The sequence below is a fragment of the Jaculus jaculus genome, chromosome 12 (genome assembly GCF_020740685.1).
Source record: "Jaculus jaculus isolate mJacJac1 chromosome 12, mJacJac1.mat.Y.cur, whole genome shotgun sequence".
NCBI classification, from domain to species: domain Eukaryota; kingdom Metazoa; phylum Chordata; class Mammalia; order Rodentia; family Dipodidae; genus Jaculus; species Jaculus jaculus.
The window spans coordinates 26,933,271-26,950,883 of NC_059113.1; the positions used below are offsets into that span (position 1 = coordinate 26,933,271).

At 36.1% G+C, this 17,613-nt stretch overlaps 1 protein-coding gene across 1 annotated transcript in view; it reads left to right on the forward strand.

The window, feature by feature from the left end:
• The window catches only part of LOC101600783 (disintegrin and metalloproteinase domain-containing protein 32), a 117,432-nt gene that overhangs the window by 63,964 nt on the left and 35,855 nt on the right, over positions 1-17,613 (forward strand). Inside the window, exons 14-16 of the mRNA XM_045130575.1 lie at positions 1,218-1,413; positions 13,886-13,994; positions 17,291-17,477. Coding sequence (XP_044986510.1) covers positions 1,218-1,413; positions 13,886-13,994; positions 17,291-17,477 — 492 coding nt within the window. The remainder of the gene's footprint in view (positions 1-1,217; positions 1,414-13,885; positions 13,995-17,290; positions 17,478-17,613) is intronic.

Below are 17,613 nucleotides of genomic sequence, written 5' to 3' on the forward strand. Positions count from 1 at the left end.
TTATAGACAATAAACCATGATAGTTCCCTCCCTTCCTTTACTTTCCCCTTCACAACTCTGCTCTCTATCATATAGAGATTTTATTTTTAAATTTAATGAAGGATTGCTATTGAGAGCTCATTTTATTGAAAGATTACATGCTGACTGCTATTTCATCTTTTCCTTGTCAGTTCTTATAACATAGCTCTAATGAGTTTTTCATATGAGAATACCTTTTTTGAACTACCTGCCATTCATATTGTCTCATTCACACTCCTCAATTGACACAATTGATATTTTTTTCTAGATTCTCATATTATGTTACATAGTTACCTATATAATCTTTTTAGTGTCTGTAGTAGACAGCTTTCAATTCACTGAGATGAACTTCCAGACCAGGCACAGTTGTGTAGGAGGGGATATTTATTGATGCTTACAGATCCAGGGGAAGTTCCATAAAGGCAGAAGTTGGCCTGCTCTCACAGGAGCAAACACAGGGAGAAAAGCCACAAGCCAAATCCCATAGCACACTTCAGGAACTCCAGGCACTTTGCATATCTTTAGATTGGAATTTCAAATCCATCACCACACCTTAGATTCCCAGTGACACTTTGTTCAGCCAGGTGGCTGCAGATCTGAATTACAAAGTGTAATAAAACACTGAATATACTGTGGACTGTCTGTTCAAACTACACTGTGCTTAATGGAAATAATTAAGAAGCATGAAATAGATGCTTCTTTGATACATTTTCAGAATTCTACATGTGATTAGCTAATTATTTTAATGCAGGATAAAGTGGACATTTGGGGTCCTTCCTCAGAAACTGTCCTGGCTGCAGTGCTTCTGTGATCACCTTTCTGTTTCCCTTCATTCATTCTCAGTCATTTGTTTCATTCTTCATAGAATTTATAAGCATATGATACTTGGAAATTGAGTAGGTATATCTTTTTGTTTGAAAATTGACTTAACTAAATATTTTTTACTTCAAAGGAATAATTTCTAAAGCTAAAAGTAATCTTTCCTCCCTTCTGTGCTGAAAGTTTTTTTGTGTCATCCCTTATGTCTGTCTTATCTCCTGTTTTCACTGAAACATTCCACTTATTTTTAAATCAATAACAATATAATTTCTATTAAGATATGAATAAACAATAGTGAATCAAAAGTACAAATAATCTACATGTTTTCAAAATATTGATAATATAACATTGTTATATGTGAAAGCATATATTTTTGTTAGTTTTCATTACAAGGTCGTGAGTGTAGGCCCTCGAGAAATCAAGACTGTGATGTCCCTGAGGTCTGTAATGGAAGCTCAGGAAGCTGTCCACCTGATGTATATATACACAGTGGAAATGTGTGCAAAAATAAGTACATTTGTTACGAGGGATATTGTCATGATCTGGATGAACGCTGTGAGCGCCATTTTGGAAAAGGTAATGGTTTTCTTACATATAAAGAAATAGCCTTCAGTATTTTTATTTTAATTATCAGAACAATAGAAAGCATATATCTTAATTTTTGTTTAATAGCTACATAAGTTTTCTAACTTTACTGATGTATAATTGATAAATAAAATTGGTTTCTGTGTATATCTTGATATTTTGATAATGTACATATTCTGAGATATTCACTATTATTAAAATAATTAAAATATCTGTCCACTTCCCATAGATACTATTTTCTTCGTCTAATAAGAAGCCTTATGATAAAAAGCAGGATCCTACAATTTGTTGTATCCAAGAAACTCGCCTTTCTACAAAGGATAGACATTATCTTAGGGTGAAAGGTTGGAAGATGGTGTTTCAAGCAAATGGGCCTAGAAAAAAAGCAGGGGTTGCTATCCTAATATCTGACAAGGTAGACTTCAGTCCAACGTTAGTCAAGAAAGATAAGGAAGGTCACTTTATATTGATTAAGGGCACACTCCAACAGGAGGACATTACAATCCTGAACATATATGCACCTAACATGGGGGCGCCCAAATTCATCAAACAAACACTATCAGAACTAAGGTCACAGATAACACCAAACACAGTGGTAGTGGGTGACTTTAACACCCCACTCTCATCAATTGACAGATCATCCTGGGAAAAAATAAACAGAGTGGCATCTGGACTAAATGAGGTCATAGAAGGAATGGACCTAATAGATATATACAGGACATTTCATCCAAAGGCTGCAGAATATACATTCTTTTCAGAAGCACATGGAACTTTCTCTAAAATAGACCATATAATAGGACACAAAGCAAATCTTAACAAATTCAGGAAAATTGAAATAATTCCTTGCATTCTATCTCACCACAATGGAATTAAACTACAAATCAGTAGCAAGAAAGGCTAGAGAGCATACACAAAATCATGGAAACTAAACAATACACTACTAAATGATGAATGGGTCAATGAAGAAATCAAGAAGGAAATCAAAAAATTCATAGAGTCAAATGATCATGAGAACACAACATATCAAAATCTCTGGGACACAATGAAGGCAGTTCTAAGAGGTAAATTTATAGCCTTAAGTGCCTATATAAAGAAATTAGAAAGGTCACAGGTAAATGACCTAATGCTTCACCTTAAAGCCTTGGAAAAAGAAGAACAAGGCAAACCACAAATCAGTAGATGGGAAGAAATAATAAAGATTAGGGCAGAAATTAATGAAACAGAAACAAAATGAACAATCCAAAGAATTAATGAAACAAAGAGTTGGTTCTTTGAAAGGATAAACAAGATTGATAAACCCTTCGCAAATCTGACCAAAAGAAAGAGAGAAGAGATACAAATTAATAAAATCAGAGATGAACAAGGTAACATCACAACAGATTCCAGAGAAATTCAAAAAATCATAGGGACATACTATAAAAGCATATACTCCACAAAGTATGAAAATCTGGAATAAATGGATGATTTCCTTGATTTATATGACCTAACTAAATTAAATCAAGATGAGATTAATCACTTAAATAGACCTATATTGAGCATGGAGATCCAAACAGTTATCAATAATCTCCCAACTAAAAAAAAGCCCAGGCCCAAATGGATTCACTGCTGAATTTTATCAAACCTTTAAGGAAGAGCTAACACCATTGCTTCTTAAGGGTTTCCAGGAAAAGAAGGAATTCTACCAAACTCCTTCTATGAGGCCACCATCACCCTGATACCAAAACCAGGCAAAGATAGAACAAAAAAAGAAAATTACAGACCAATCTCCCTTATGAACATAGATGCAAAAATTCTCAACAAAATATGGGCAAACAGAATACAAGAGTATATCAAAAAGATCATCCACCGTGACCAAGTAGGCTTTATCCCAGAGATGCAGGGATGGTTCAATATACGCAAATCTATAAATGTAATACATTATATAAATGGGTTGAAGGACAAAAATCACTTGATCATCTCATTGGACGCAGAGAAGGCATTTAACAAAATCCAACATCCCTTCATGATAAAAGTCCTACAGAGACTGGGAATAGAAGGAACATATCTCAATATAATAAAAGCTATTTATGACAAGCCTACAGCCAACATATTACTAAACGGGAAAAAACTGGAAGCTTTTCCACTAAAATCAGGAACAAGACAAGGGTGTCCACTGTTCCCACTTTTATTTAATATAGTTCTGGAAGTCTTAGCCATAGCAATAAGGCAAGAGACACACATAAAAGGGATACAAATTGGAAAGGAAGAGATCAAGTTACTATTTGTAGATGACATGATTCTATACATAAAGGACCCTAAAAACTCTACTAGCAAACTGTTAGAGCTGATCAAAACCTACAGCAATGTAGCAGGATACAAAATAAATACACAGAAATCAGTAGCCTTCATATATGCTAACAACAAACACACAGAGGATGAAATCAGAGAATCACTCCCATTCACAATTGCATCAAAAAAAATAAAGTACCTTGGAATAAACCTAACCAAGGAAGTAAAGAATCTCTACAATGAGAATTTTAAAACACTCAAGCAAGAAATTGCAGAAGACACTAGAAAGTGGAAAAGAAGCCTTATGATATACCCTTCTAGCATGCTTGAAGTTTGTAGTATAATGTTATTTAGTATTGCTGTTATTATTGTACTTTACATTTTCTGAACTTACTCATTTTATGTCACTGAAACTTTGAAATTTCTTACTTCTTATTTTCTCCTTCCCACCATTGCATTTTCTGCTTCTATAAATCTGACACATTTAGGCTCCTTATATAAGTGATATGATATAGTATTTTCCTCTCCATATCTGGCTTGTTTCTCCCAGCAAATACCTACCAGATTATCAAAAATAGCTTTGTCTTTACTAAGGCTCAGTCTATCTATCAACCTTCTATCTGTCCATCTATGTATCACATCCATTTACTCATCCATCCATCCATACATCTATCTGCCTACTTCCCTACTTATCTATCTTCCTTTTATGAATCATGTATAACACATCATTTATTCATTAACCCAATGGTAAGCATTAAAATTGTTCCTAAATCTTGGATATTGTAAATCATGTAATCACAGACATGGGAACATACATTTTTTTTTTGAGAAAATGCTTTTATTTCCACTGAATATATTAAAGTGAGATTCTGAGTTATAAGATAGGTCTATTTTTACTTTTATAGGAAGCTCCCTTACTGTTTTCCACAGATTCTACAATAACTTTTGTTTTCACAATGAAATGGAAAGAGATCCCATTCTCTATGTTTTCTTGCATTTATTAATTTGTATTTTTGATAGTAATTCAAACAACTGTGAGATAATATTTTATTTTGATTATTCCTGTGTCCCTGATGATTTATGATAATAAATAGCCATAAAAATGCAAAGTTGAGGGCTCATCAGTTAAAGGCACTTGCTTAGAAAGCCTGATGGCCTGAGTTCAAATCTCCAGTACTCATATTTTAAAAAGTGCACATTTGTGCCAGTAGGACTTCCACTGCTCTGTAGAAGACACTGAAACCCTTTGTCTGTGTGGTTACCAGCAGCCATTCCCCCTCTCCCATAACTTTCTGGAAAGGGAAATTCAGAGTGTTCATTCATTCCTATCCAGTCTTGATTAGTTAGTCTTGATTGTACTATTTCTGGACTGGAGAAGTCACCCCTCCCATACTAACCTCTGTCCCTGAAACCATGGTTCCTCTCCTACACCCATACTACAGACCCCACCTCTGCAACCTCTCTGTCCCTGCTAGTGTTTTGATCCTGGCACTGTGGCCACATTGTATACCCTGAAAGCTCTGTAGCCATGGCAAGTAGGGAGTAGTGCTGTTGTGGCCCTGTTGTTCCTTGTTGCCCTGAGCTGTAGATTCCTGATCTTTAGCTACTTCATGAATATATACATCTTTGGTATTAGAACCATAAACACACTTAGCCTTGAGCTTGAGATCTTGCTCACGTCTCTGGAGTACCTGAGGCTACAAGTATGTGCCACCATACCCTGTTTTTGTTTGTATTTCATGATTCAGTCTTGGTAAGGTACATGTATGTAGAAATTTGTACATTTTAGAATAATTTCCATATAGCGGCTCTTCATAATAATCTCTAATGTTTCTTTGAATTTCTGTAGTATGTGTCAGATGCATGTTTCCCCTTTCATCTCTGTTTTTATGTATGTGAATGTTCTCTTTGTCTCTTGGATGGCCAAGCAATGATTTTCGATTATTATCAAAGCTATTTAGCTCTTTGTTTTGTTGATTTTCTATGTGTTTTAAATTAACAAAGTAATTTATTTTGATTCTATTATTGGGTTTGTTTTGTTCTTGCCTTTTAGATTTTTTTTTACATGAAGTGATTGTTTATTTGAGGACTTTCTTCTTTTTAATATATGCATTATTTGCTATAAATAGCCCCCTTAATATTGTATTTGGTGTATCCCAAAGTATTTATATTATTATTAATATTTATTAGTATTAATATTTATTAACAGAAAAATTCAGGTTTTAATCTTTGGTTTATTTCTTTTTAAAAACATTTCATTTTTAGTTATATATTGCATGTAGAGAAAGAGAGAAGAGAGACAAATAAAGAGAGAATGTGTATGCCCGAACCTCTAGCCACTGCAAACAAACTCCAGATGTATGTGCAACTTTGTGAATGTGGCTTTACGTGGGTACTAGGGAATGGCGCCCCCATCATTAAGTTATGCAGGCAAACGCCTTTAACCACGTGGCCATCTCTCTACCCCTTTGCTTTATTTCTTAACACAATATATTTTAAATAGTGGTTAGTTTCCATGTACTTCATAGATTCTGAATTTTTCAATTATTTTTCATTTTTTGGGGAAAGTTACTCAGTATAGTTTCAATTAAAATAGATAAGACCTTGTTCTGTTTCTTTTTTTGTATTATTTTGTAATTTATTTTTTAAATTTATTTAATTTTTATTTCTTTTCACAATTTTTATTAACATTTTCCATGATTATAAAAAATATCACATGGTAATACTCTCCCTCCCCCACAACATTCCCCTTTGAAATTTCTTTCTCCATCATATTACCGCCCATTTCAATCATTGTACTTACATATATACAATACCAACCTATTAAGTACCCTCCTCCCTTCCTTTCTCTTCCCTTTATATCTCCTTTTTAACTTACTGGCCTCTTCTACTAAGTATTTTCCTTCTCACGCAGAAGCCCAATCATCTGTAGCTAGGATCCACATATGAGGGAGAACATGTGGCGCTTGGCTTTCTGGGCCTGGGTTACCTCACTTTGTATAATCCTTTCCAGATCCATCCATTTTTCTGCAAATTTCATAACTTCATTTTTCATTACCATTGAGTAGAACTCCATTGTATAAATGTGCCACATCTTCATTATCCACTCATCAGTTGAGGGACATCTATGCTGGTTCCATTTACCAGCTATTATAAATTGAGCAGCAATAAACATGGTTGAGCACGTATTTCTCAGGAAATGAGATGAGTACTTAGGATATATGCCTAGGAGTGCTATAGCTGGGTCATATGGTAGATCAATCTTTAGCTGTTTTAGGAACCTCCACACTGTTTTCCACAATGGCTGAAGCATATTACATTCCCACCAGCAGTGTAGAAGGATTCCTCTTTTTCCACATCCCCGCCAACATGTATGATCATTTGTTTTCATGATGGTGGCCAATCTGACAGGAGTGAGATGGAATCTCAATGTAGTTTTAATCTGCATTTCCCTGATGGCTAGTGACATAGAACATTTTTTTAGATGCTTATATGCCATTCGTATTTCTTCCTTTGAGAATGCTCTATTTAGCTCCATAGCCCATTTTTTGATTGGCTTGTTTTGTTTACTTATTATTTAACGTTTTGAGTTCTTTGAATATCCTAGATATTAATCCTCTATCAGATATATAGCTGGTGAAGATTTTTTCCCATTCTGTAGGTTTCCTCTTTGCTGTTTTCACTGTGCCCTTTGCAGTGCAAAATCTTTGTAATTTCATGAGGTCCCAGTGATTAATCTGTGGTTTTATTGCCTGAGCAATTGGGGTTGTATTCAGAACGTCTTGCCAAGACCAATATGTTGAAGGTTTTTCTCTACTTTTAACTCTAGCAGCTTCAGAGTTTCAGGTCTGATGTTAAGGTCTTTAATCCATTTGGACTTAATTCTTGTGCATGGAGAGAGAGAAGAATCTATTTTCATCCTTCTACAGATATATATCCAGTTTTCCCAACACCATTTGCTGAAGAGACTGTCTTTTCTCCAATGAGCATTTTTGGCATTTTTATCTAATACCAGGTGGCTATAGCTATCTGGACTTACATCTGGGTCCTCTATTCTGTTCCACTGATCTACATGTCTGTTTTTGTGCCAGTACCATGCTGTTTTTGTTACTATGGCTCTGTAGTATAGGTTAAAATCAGGTATGGTGATACACCAGCCTTATTTTTGTTTCTCAGTATTATTTTAGATATTTTTGGATTGCTTTTTTTTCTATTTCCACGAAGAATGGCTTTGGAATTTTGATAGGGATTGCATAAAATGTGTAGATTGCTTTTGGTAATATTGCCATTTTCACAATACTGATTCTTCCAATCCAGGAACAAGGCATGTTTCTCCACTTTCTAGTGCCTTTGCAATTTCTCGCTTGAGTGTTTTAAAGTTCTCATTGTAGAGATCCTTTACTTCCTTGGTTAGGTTTATTCCAAGATACTTTATTTTATTTTATGTTATTTTTGATGCAGTTGTGATGGGAGTGATTCTGTGATTTCATCCTCTGTGTGTTTGTTGTTAGCATATATGAAGGCTACTGATTTCTGTGTATTTATTTTGTATCCTGCTACATGGCTGTCTGTTTTTATCAGCTCTAACAGTTTGCTAGTAGAGTCTTTAGGGTCCTTTATATATAGAATCATGTCATCTGCAAATAATGATAACTTGATCTCTTCCTTTTCAATTTGTATCCCTTTTATGTGTGTCTCTTGCCTTATTGCTATGGCTAAGCCTTCCAAAACTATATTAAATAAAAGTGGGGACAGTGGACACCCTTGTCTTGTTCCTGATTTTAGTGGAAAAGCTTCCAGGTTTTCCCCATTTAGTAATATGTTGGCTGTAGGTTTGTCACAAATAGCTTTTATTATATTGAGATATGTTCCTTCTATTCCCAGTCTCTGTAATCTTTTATCATGAAGGGATGTTGGATATTGTCAAACACTTTCTCTGCATCTAATGAGATGATCAAGTGATTTTTGTCCTTCAACCCATTTATATAATGTATTACATTTATAGATTTGCGTATGTTGAACCATCCCTGCATCTCTGGGATAAAGCCTACCTGGTCATGGTGAATGATGTTTTTGATAAACTCTTGTATTCTGTTTGCCCATATTTTGTTGAGAATTTTTGCATCTATGTTCATAAGGGAGATTGGTCTGTAATTTTCTTTTTTTGTTCTATCTTTGCCTGGTTTTGGTATCAGGGTGATGGTGGCCTCATAGAAGGAGTTTGGTAGAATTCCTTCTTTTCCTGGAAACCCTTAAGAAGCAATGGTGTTAGCTCTTCCTTAAAGGTTTGATAAAATTCAGCAGTGAATCCATTTGGGCCTGGGCTTTTTTTTAGTTGGGAGATTATTGATAACTGTTTGGATCTCCATGCTCAATATAGGTCTATTTAAGTGATTAATCTCATCTTGATTTAATTTAGTTAGGTCATATAAATCAAGGAAATCATCCATTTATTCCAGATTTTCATACTTTGTGGAGTATATGCTTTTATAGTATGTCCCTTTGATTTTTTGAATTTCTCTGGAATCTGTTGTGATGTTACCTTGTTCATCTCTGATTTTATTAATTTGTATCTCTTCTCTCTTTCTTTTGGTCAGATTTGCGAAGGGTTTATCAATCTTGTTTATCCTTTCAAAGAACCAACTCTTTGTTTCATTAATTCTTTGGATTGTTCATTTTGTTTCTGTTTCATTAATTTCTGCCCTAATCTTTATTATTTCTTCCCATCTACTGATTTGTGGTTTGCCTTGTTCTTCTTTTTCCAAGGCTTTAAGGTGAAGCATTAGGTCATTTACCTGTGACCTTTCTAATTTCTTTATATAGGCACTTAAGGCTATAAATTTACCTCTTAGAACTGCCTTCATTGTGTCCCAGAGATTTTGATATGTTGTGTTCTCATGATCATTTGACTCTATGAATTTTTTGATTTCCTTCTTGATTTCTTCATTGACCCATTCATCATTTAGTAGTGTATTGTTTAGTTTCCATGATTTTGTGTATGCTCTCTAGCCTTTCTTGCTACTGATTTGTAGTTTAATTCCATTGTGGTGAGATAGAATGCAAGGAATTATTTCAATTTTCCTGAATTTGTTAAGATTTGCTTTGTGTCCTATTATTTGGTCTATTTTAGAGAATGTTCCATGTGCTTCTGAAAAGAATGTGTATTCTGCAGCCTTTGGATGAAATGTCCTGTATATATCTATTAGGTCCATTCCTTCTATGACCTCATTTAGTCCAGATGCCTCTCTGTTTATTATTTCCCTTGTTGACCTATCAGTTGATGAGAGTGGAGTGTTGAAGTCACCCACCACCACTGTGTTTGGTTTAATCTGTGACCTTAGTTCTAATCGTGTTTGTTTGATGAATTTGGGAGCCCTCATGTTAGGTGCATATATGTTTAGGATTGTAATGTCCTCCTGTTGGAGTGTGCCCTTAATCAATATAAAGTGACCTTTCTTATCTTTCTTGACTAATGTTGTACTGAAGTATAATGTGTCAGATATTAGGATAGCAACCCCTGCTTGTTTTCTAGGCCCATTTGCTTGAAACACAGTTTTCCAACCTTTCACCCTAAGATAATGTCTATCCTTTGTAGAAAGGTGAGTTTTTTGGAGACAACAAATTGTAGGATCCTGCTTTTTAACCCAGTATGCAAATCTATGTCTTTTCATTGGGGCATTGAGGCCGTTGATATTAAGAGATATTATTGAAAGGTGTGTATTTATGTTTGCCATTTTTTTTGTCTGTGTGTTTCTGGTTCTACCTGTGCTCTCTTTTGTTAACTAGTATTTGAGTATTGCTTGTTTTTTCTAGGTTCCTTATATGTGTGCTTTTCCTTTTCTTCAGCATGGAGGATTCTATCAAGTATTTTCTGTAGAGCTGGTTTTGTCTTCAAATATTCCTTTATCCTGCTTTTGTCATGGAATGTCCTTATTTCTCCATGTATTTGATTGGATAGCTTTGCAGGATGAAGTACCTTGGTTGACAATTGTTATCTTTCAGAACTTAGAATATATCACTCCAAGCACTTATGGCTTTTAAAGTTTGTGTTGAATAATTGGTTGTAATCCTGATGTGCTTGCCTTTGCAGGTAACTTGATTTTTTTCTCTACCTGCTTTCAATATTTTTTCTTTGTTTTGTGTTTGGAAGTTTGATTATAATATGGCGAGGAGAGGTTCTTTCCAGGTTTTGTCTGGCTGGGGTTCTAAAGGCTTCCTGTATCTGCATTGGCACCTCTTTCCCAATTTGGGGGAAATTTTCTTCTATGATTTTGTTGAAGACACGTACTATGCCTTTGAATGGAATTCTTCTCCTTCTACTATGCCCTGAATTCTAATATTTGATATTATCATACTGTCCCGAATATCTTGAAATTCCCACTCATACTTTTCTATAAGTTTGTCTTTTCTTTGTTGTTCTGTATTAGATCTGCCACCTGGTCTTCTAGTTTTGACATTCTGTCCTCTCCTTCATCGATTCTACTGGTGAGATTTTCTACAGAGTCTTTTATTTCATTAACTGTGTTCTTCATTGCTAGTAATTCTGACTGGTTTTTCTGTATTATTTCTATTTCCTTATTTATGTCTTGTATTGCCTTCTTTATTTCATGAAATTGGTGTCCTGCATCTTCTTTGATTCCTTTGATTTCCTCTTTAAGTTCCTCTTTGACTCCTTTGATTTGTTCTCTGATTTCTTTGAACATATTTATAATCATGCTTTTGAAATCTTTCTCAGGCATTTCCTCTAACTTGTTCTCACTGGAGGTCATTTCTGATGCATTAATACTTTTAGGTGGATTTATATCGTCTTGCTTTTTAGTGTTTCTTGTGTTATAATGTATATATTTTTGCATCTTGGATTAAGTTAATGCTTGGATTTAATAGCTAGCTGGGTATTCTTAGGTGTCTTAATTGATTTGATGTTATATATTTTCAGGGTAGGAGCTTAAGGTGTTAGGTGTGGCTCTTAAGACTCTCAGAGTATCTACAAAGGTGCTTCTAGGGGTTGAGTTTCCCTGCTATGGGAGTATTCAAGTAGGCTGAGTAGAATAAAATACAGGTAGATTCTAAAAGTTAAACACTGTACCCATTCAATCAAAAACAGCCCCAAGTATGTATGCCAGAGTAGTTATTATAACAACCAGATCCTGTATCAACATAGAGATTAAGATTTCTGGTCTGTTGAGGGATCCAAGTCAGCTTGTGACCAAGTGAGACCCTTCCCTGGTGCAATCCCAGTTACCTTGGATGATTTTGGACTCAGTCAAGTTGCTGCCTGGGTCATCGGGCTGCTGTTCTGATTTCTGGAGCTGGGCACTGGCTTTTCCTGTGGGGCAAACTGAGCCTGGCAACTGTGGCCCTGCAGATCAGCACCTCCACTGCTGGAACTGCTGTTGCTAAAGCTGCCGCTGCTGGGTCTTTTGCCGCTGCTGCTGAAGCTGCTGCAGCTGGGTCCACAGCTGCTGCTTCCACTGAAGCTGCTGCTGCTGGATCTGCCACTGCTGCCTCTGAAGATGCTGCTGCTGGGTCTGCCACTGTTGCCCCTACTGGATCTGCTGCTGCTGGGGCCACTGATGTTGCTGCCGGATTCTGCTCCTGCTTGGGTCCTGCTGTCAGCTCAAGTTGGCGTGGCCATGTCCTGGGTTTGCTGCTCTGTTCGCTGGAGCTGGGGTCAGGTGGTGGGGAGGGGAGGGAGCCACAGCTGCTCTAGTTCTCTTGCTGTTCCATGTGTTCTTCTACCTCTTGGTCTGCTCCTCCATTGCTCACTGTTGCTCTCCTTTCACGTTTCTTGAGTTGAAGAGAGCTTCGGTGTCGATTTGTATGTGTTTGAAATCAGGTTTTGGAATACCGCACTCTGTGCTCTTCTTGCTTTTACTCTCTACTGCTACACATTGTGGTAAAAGGGACTGTGTTTATATTGTAGTGAATTCACTGAGTTACCTTTGTTGACAACTATACAGGTTAGCAGAAGGTAATAGTTAAGCTACTATAGGTAGGATCACTGAGTTAAATATTCTTAGTATTATAAAAACTGTTTTATTGACAATTTTCATAATCCCCTCCCCATTATGTTCTTTTGTACCTCTCTCCCATTACCTTTCCACTGAAGCCTTTCTCCTTTTCTTTTATAAAAAGGAACTCTTCTATTTTGATGCTTTCCCCCCTCCTTTATGGGTCATGACAGCATATTGATGGGCTCAATATTGTGCAGATCTTGTGTTGGTAATGACAACTGCTATGATAACATGAATAAAACAGCCTTTTATGTTTAGAATATAATATTTCAAAGCACACATCCACATCCTCTGGCTGTTATATTCTTTTCACTCCCTCTTCCATGATATTACCTGAGCCTTGGTGGGTGTGATAGAACTTAACCGTCATTTCTTCTCTGCATTGCAATGTCTTAATTCTCCTTAGTAGTTAATCCACCATCGGCAAAAACAGTTTTCTCTGATCAAAAGTGAGAGCAGCACCAATCTATGGCCATAGACATAAATATTTATTTAGAAGGTAATTTGATAGGTATAACATATCCATTTAGACAAACAATAGTCATGGCTTCCCTCCTATGGCTTATGACCTTCCAAGCCATAGGTTTCTGACTAGGTTACGGAAGATATTTTGACTCATGATTTCAGATATTTCAGTACATGGTCATGTGACTCCATTGCTTTAGACTTACAGGTAGGCAGAACATCATAGCAAAAGTGCTAGGCACAGGATATCTGATAACCTTGTAGTTGCCAATAATTACACACATAGAGGAAAGGGCCTGTCACAAGACATGCCCTTTAAAGACAATACCCACCTGTGACATGTAACTTACTTTCCAACATCTGTTACTAATGCCATCAAATTATGAATCCACTAACCAGTTCAGAGATCCCATGATCCAGTTATTCCTCAATGAGTTCTTGTAGTAGCTGGGTTCATGGTGATGATTCATACATAAACAACGCCTCTTTATTGTTTCTCTCCTGTATTGCCTTTTATGTGGTAGAGATGAATAAAAATTAAGTAAAAGGATTAATAATCAGGAACATTGGCTCTTATTTATTTCTTTCTCTTCCTTTACAATCTTATTAGGAAAACTGTTTAATTAAATAATAATGGAGAAAGAGGTAAAGGGAATATGTGTAAGTACAGCAGAAGATAAGAATTGGGTTTTAAACCTAAATATATTTTTTGACAGGTGCAAGAAATGCTCCATTTGCTTGCTATGAAGAAATACAAGGGCAAACAGATAGGTTTGGTAACTGTGGCAAGGATAAATACAACCGGTTTGTATTCTGTGGATGGAGGTACGCTAAATAAAGATTAATGGCATGTTTTTTATATTATAGTTCTTATATTTTTTCATTTTTTCCTATTTAGTATATGTCATTCATTCCAGTCATTCCAAGTATCATATTTGCATAGGAGTGAATTGAAAGCACAAATTTCTAGGTCTGACATCAGTGATGCTTTGAGTGCAAAATGTTCTCCACTATATCTGTTTTGAATACCTGGTCCCCAGCTGGTAGCAGTTTGGGAAAGCTGTGGGGTCTTTGGGAGTTGGAACCTTGCTGGATGTGGTTTATCACTTGGGGCAAGATTTGGAATAATACAGGTCAACAATTAAGCCCATTTCCTCCTTGTTTCTATGGAGATGTGATGCCCAGCTATCTGCTCTTGTCATGCTTTTCCCAGAAAGAAACTTCCTTTAGAAACTGCAAGCCAAAATAAATCTTTTCCTCCCATAAGTAGCTTTTGTCCTAAGAAATGAGGAAGTAACTTTCTACAGGAAATTCATACTGAGAAGGGGCTGTTGCTGTGATAAGCCTGACCATGTAGTTTTGAGTCTTTTGGGAGTGGTTTGCAGTAGGAATATGGAAGGATTTGGAACTTTGAACTAGAGAAGCATTACAATGTTGCAAGCAGAACTTAATGACCATTCTCGTGAGAGTTTCAAAGGCCAAAATTCAGAAGGAAGTATGGATTATAGAGACTTGGTTGTGAGGTGTCTAAGAGAAAGGAGGTTCTTGTCAGGAGCTCGGCTGGAGGCAGTTTGTATGGTGTTCTTGTAAGACTGCATTCTGTGTCATGGGAACTTGAGTGAAGATGAGTTTACAAGTGATGGACTAATGAGTTTGTTGGAGGAAGATATACAGTAGAAAGATATGGGGCTGGAGAGATTGCTTAGTGGTTAAGGCATTAGCCTGTAAAGCCAAAGAACCCCAGTTCAATTACCCAGGACCCACGTAAGCCAGATGCATAAGGGGGCACATGCGTCTGGAGTTTCATTAGCAGTGGCTGTAGGCCCTGACATATCCATCTCTCTTTGTCTCTACAAATAAATACATAAATAAAATATATTTTAAAAAATTAAAGGAGAGATATGAAGGATGGGGGCACATGGCCAAGAGATTTCTATATTCTGGGTTTTATCCTGCTCTTGCCTTCTCATGGGCAAGAGGTTGCTGTACTCTCTCCTTTCTTCCCTCTCTTAAATTCAGGGCTTCTCAAATCCCATCTTGTCTCCTTGGACAAGTTCTATGACTTTTTCCCTCCTTCCTTTCTTCTTCCCTTCCTTTCCTTCTTTATTTCCTTCCCTCTTCCTTCATTTGCTTTGTTTAAAGCTATCCTTCTTAAATATCTAAGCTATAATAAAATCTTTCTGAACCTTTAAGAAAAGACATATATGATGTAAAGTTTCGCTCCAAAAAAATGAAAGTACCAGGCTAAAATTAAGCCACATTTGGTGTAATTGGTTAAGAGATTACCACCATTGAAACTGTACTGGGATAACAAGAGGAGTGTTAATTCTTTTGAAAGGAAGGGGCCTGAAGGAAGAATACTTGAAGGAGGTTCCTGCTCTTTAAGGTCAGCTCCATTTCCCCCTGGACAAACAAATTTGGTAACATTGCCCACTTGGTTCTGGTTTGAGAGTATTAAGATACAGGAAATAGAAGGTCATGAAGTTCTGGGTTGGGCAGAGATTGGCCAATATGAAGGAGAGTTGAAATCTCAATAAGGAGACCCTGGGGGTTTATTACATGAAGCTATGATGATGATTCATAGGTTGTGGTGGAATTCCCAGGATTTTGGAGATGCCATGACTTTAGGATGGCCACCAAGGAAACTTTCTGGCTTGGAGTGAGTGGCTTCTTCTTGGGAAGCAAGCAGCACAGCTGGAAGGGCAGAGATGCCAAGCCTTTTGGAGCCCACACTTTGTGATCATAAGTCACAGGTACTGGACATGAAGCTGCAGGATTTGATGTTTTCCCTGCTAGTTTTTGATTTTTACATTGGTACAATCTTTCCTTTCTATGCCCCATTTTTCCTTTTTGGGATGGGAATGTGTATGCTGTACCAGTATGTGTTGGAAGATGTTACTTGTGTTTTGGTTTTACCAAGAGCACAGTTCAGACATTTGTTGAATCTCAGGTGAGAATGTGGACTTTTGAACAGTGTTGTGACTGATCATGACTCTGGGGACTGAATACATTTTATATCACAATATGGCCATAAGTTTATGAGGGCCAGGGGCAAAATTTAGTGGTTTGAATGTAAAATATCCCACATAGTCTCTTATGTTTTGAGTTCTTGGTCCAAAATAATTTCTTTCCTTCTTGATCCAAAATAATTTCTTTCCGTCTACAGCTTGCTTCTAGTTGACTCTTTTGTCTCTACAACAAGAAAGTAACTGCTATATTATAGTTATGGTGCCATGTAACACAGTACTTAAACAACTTACATGTTGATGATCATTAAGGTTCTAACTCCTATGTAAACTGATACTTATAAAGCCCACTGCACCTTTCTCCTGTAAAATTACTGAGTTTTGTTCATAAAATGCTAGCCCTATCCACTTGATTATTTACCCAAGATGGAGACTGTTCAGCACTTATAAAATTAAGTTCAATTTCTCCTATACCTGAAGGCTTTTTATTTTATTTTAGTTATAAGTTCATTGTAACAAATAATTTATTAAGGACCTAGTATGTGCTAGATACTGAGTTAAATGATAATTAGCAAACACACACACACACACACACACACACACACACACACATGATATTTGTAGACTGTTAAATACATTTAATTTTATGTTTTGCTGCTAGCTTTTATTTAGAAATATGTTTCTTTTCTGGTTGAAAACTTACCAACTTGTAAATTTTGACTTGACATATTCTCTATGAAGCTTCTCATAATGGCTCACTTAGAATGCATACTTATGTTAAATTTATGTAAGGACTTATTTTATTTATAGCATTTAATGGGAATTGTGTCATACCAAACTGCAATATTCTTTAGGGTACTAGTAACAAATTTGTTTACCCTTCTACTGAAAGACGTTTAATACTGGAATGAATTGATTATTTGACAGTAAATATGTAATCCACATAGCAAATAAAAGACCATTAATAGCAATGAAGAACTTTAGATCAGTGAGTCTATAATTTTTTTTTTACCTTAAATGCTAGTATCAATATGCTATACTTTCCCTGAGCATATTGATGTAAGTGAAAAGCCATATTTTTTTGTCATAGAGATCAAATTTAGGGCATTGCTCATAAATGCCTGATGCATAATACTGCTTGAATTATGTTTTCAGGAATCTTTTATGTGGGAGATTAATTTGTACTTACCCTAGCCGAATTCCTTATCTCCCGTCTACCAACACTTCTTCTGTAATTTATGCTTATGTACGAGATAAAGTATGTATAACTGAGGACTTTGGACCAGACCCTAAATTAGATAAACTCCGGATCCAAACTGGCCCTGAGTGTGATACTAATAGAGTAAGTGATTTAAAATTAATTTCCTAAAATTCGAGTCTTATTCATTACTTCAATCAGTACTTTTATTTAACTATCAGTTTTAAATTTGCCAATTACCTCTGTGTAACTCTAAATGTTTGGAGGAAAAAATGAATAA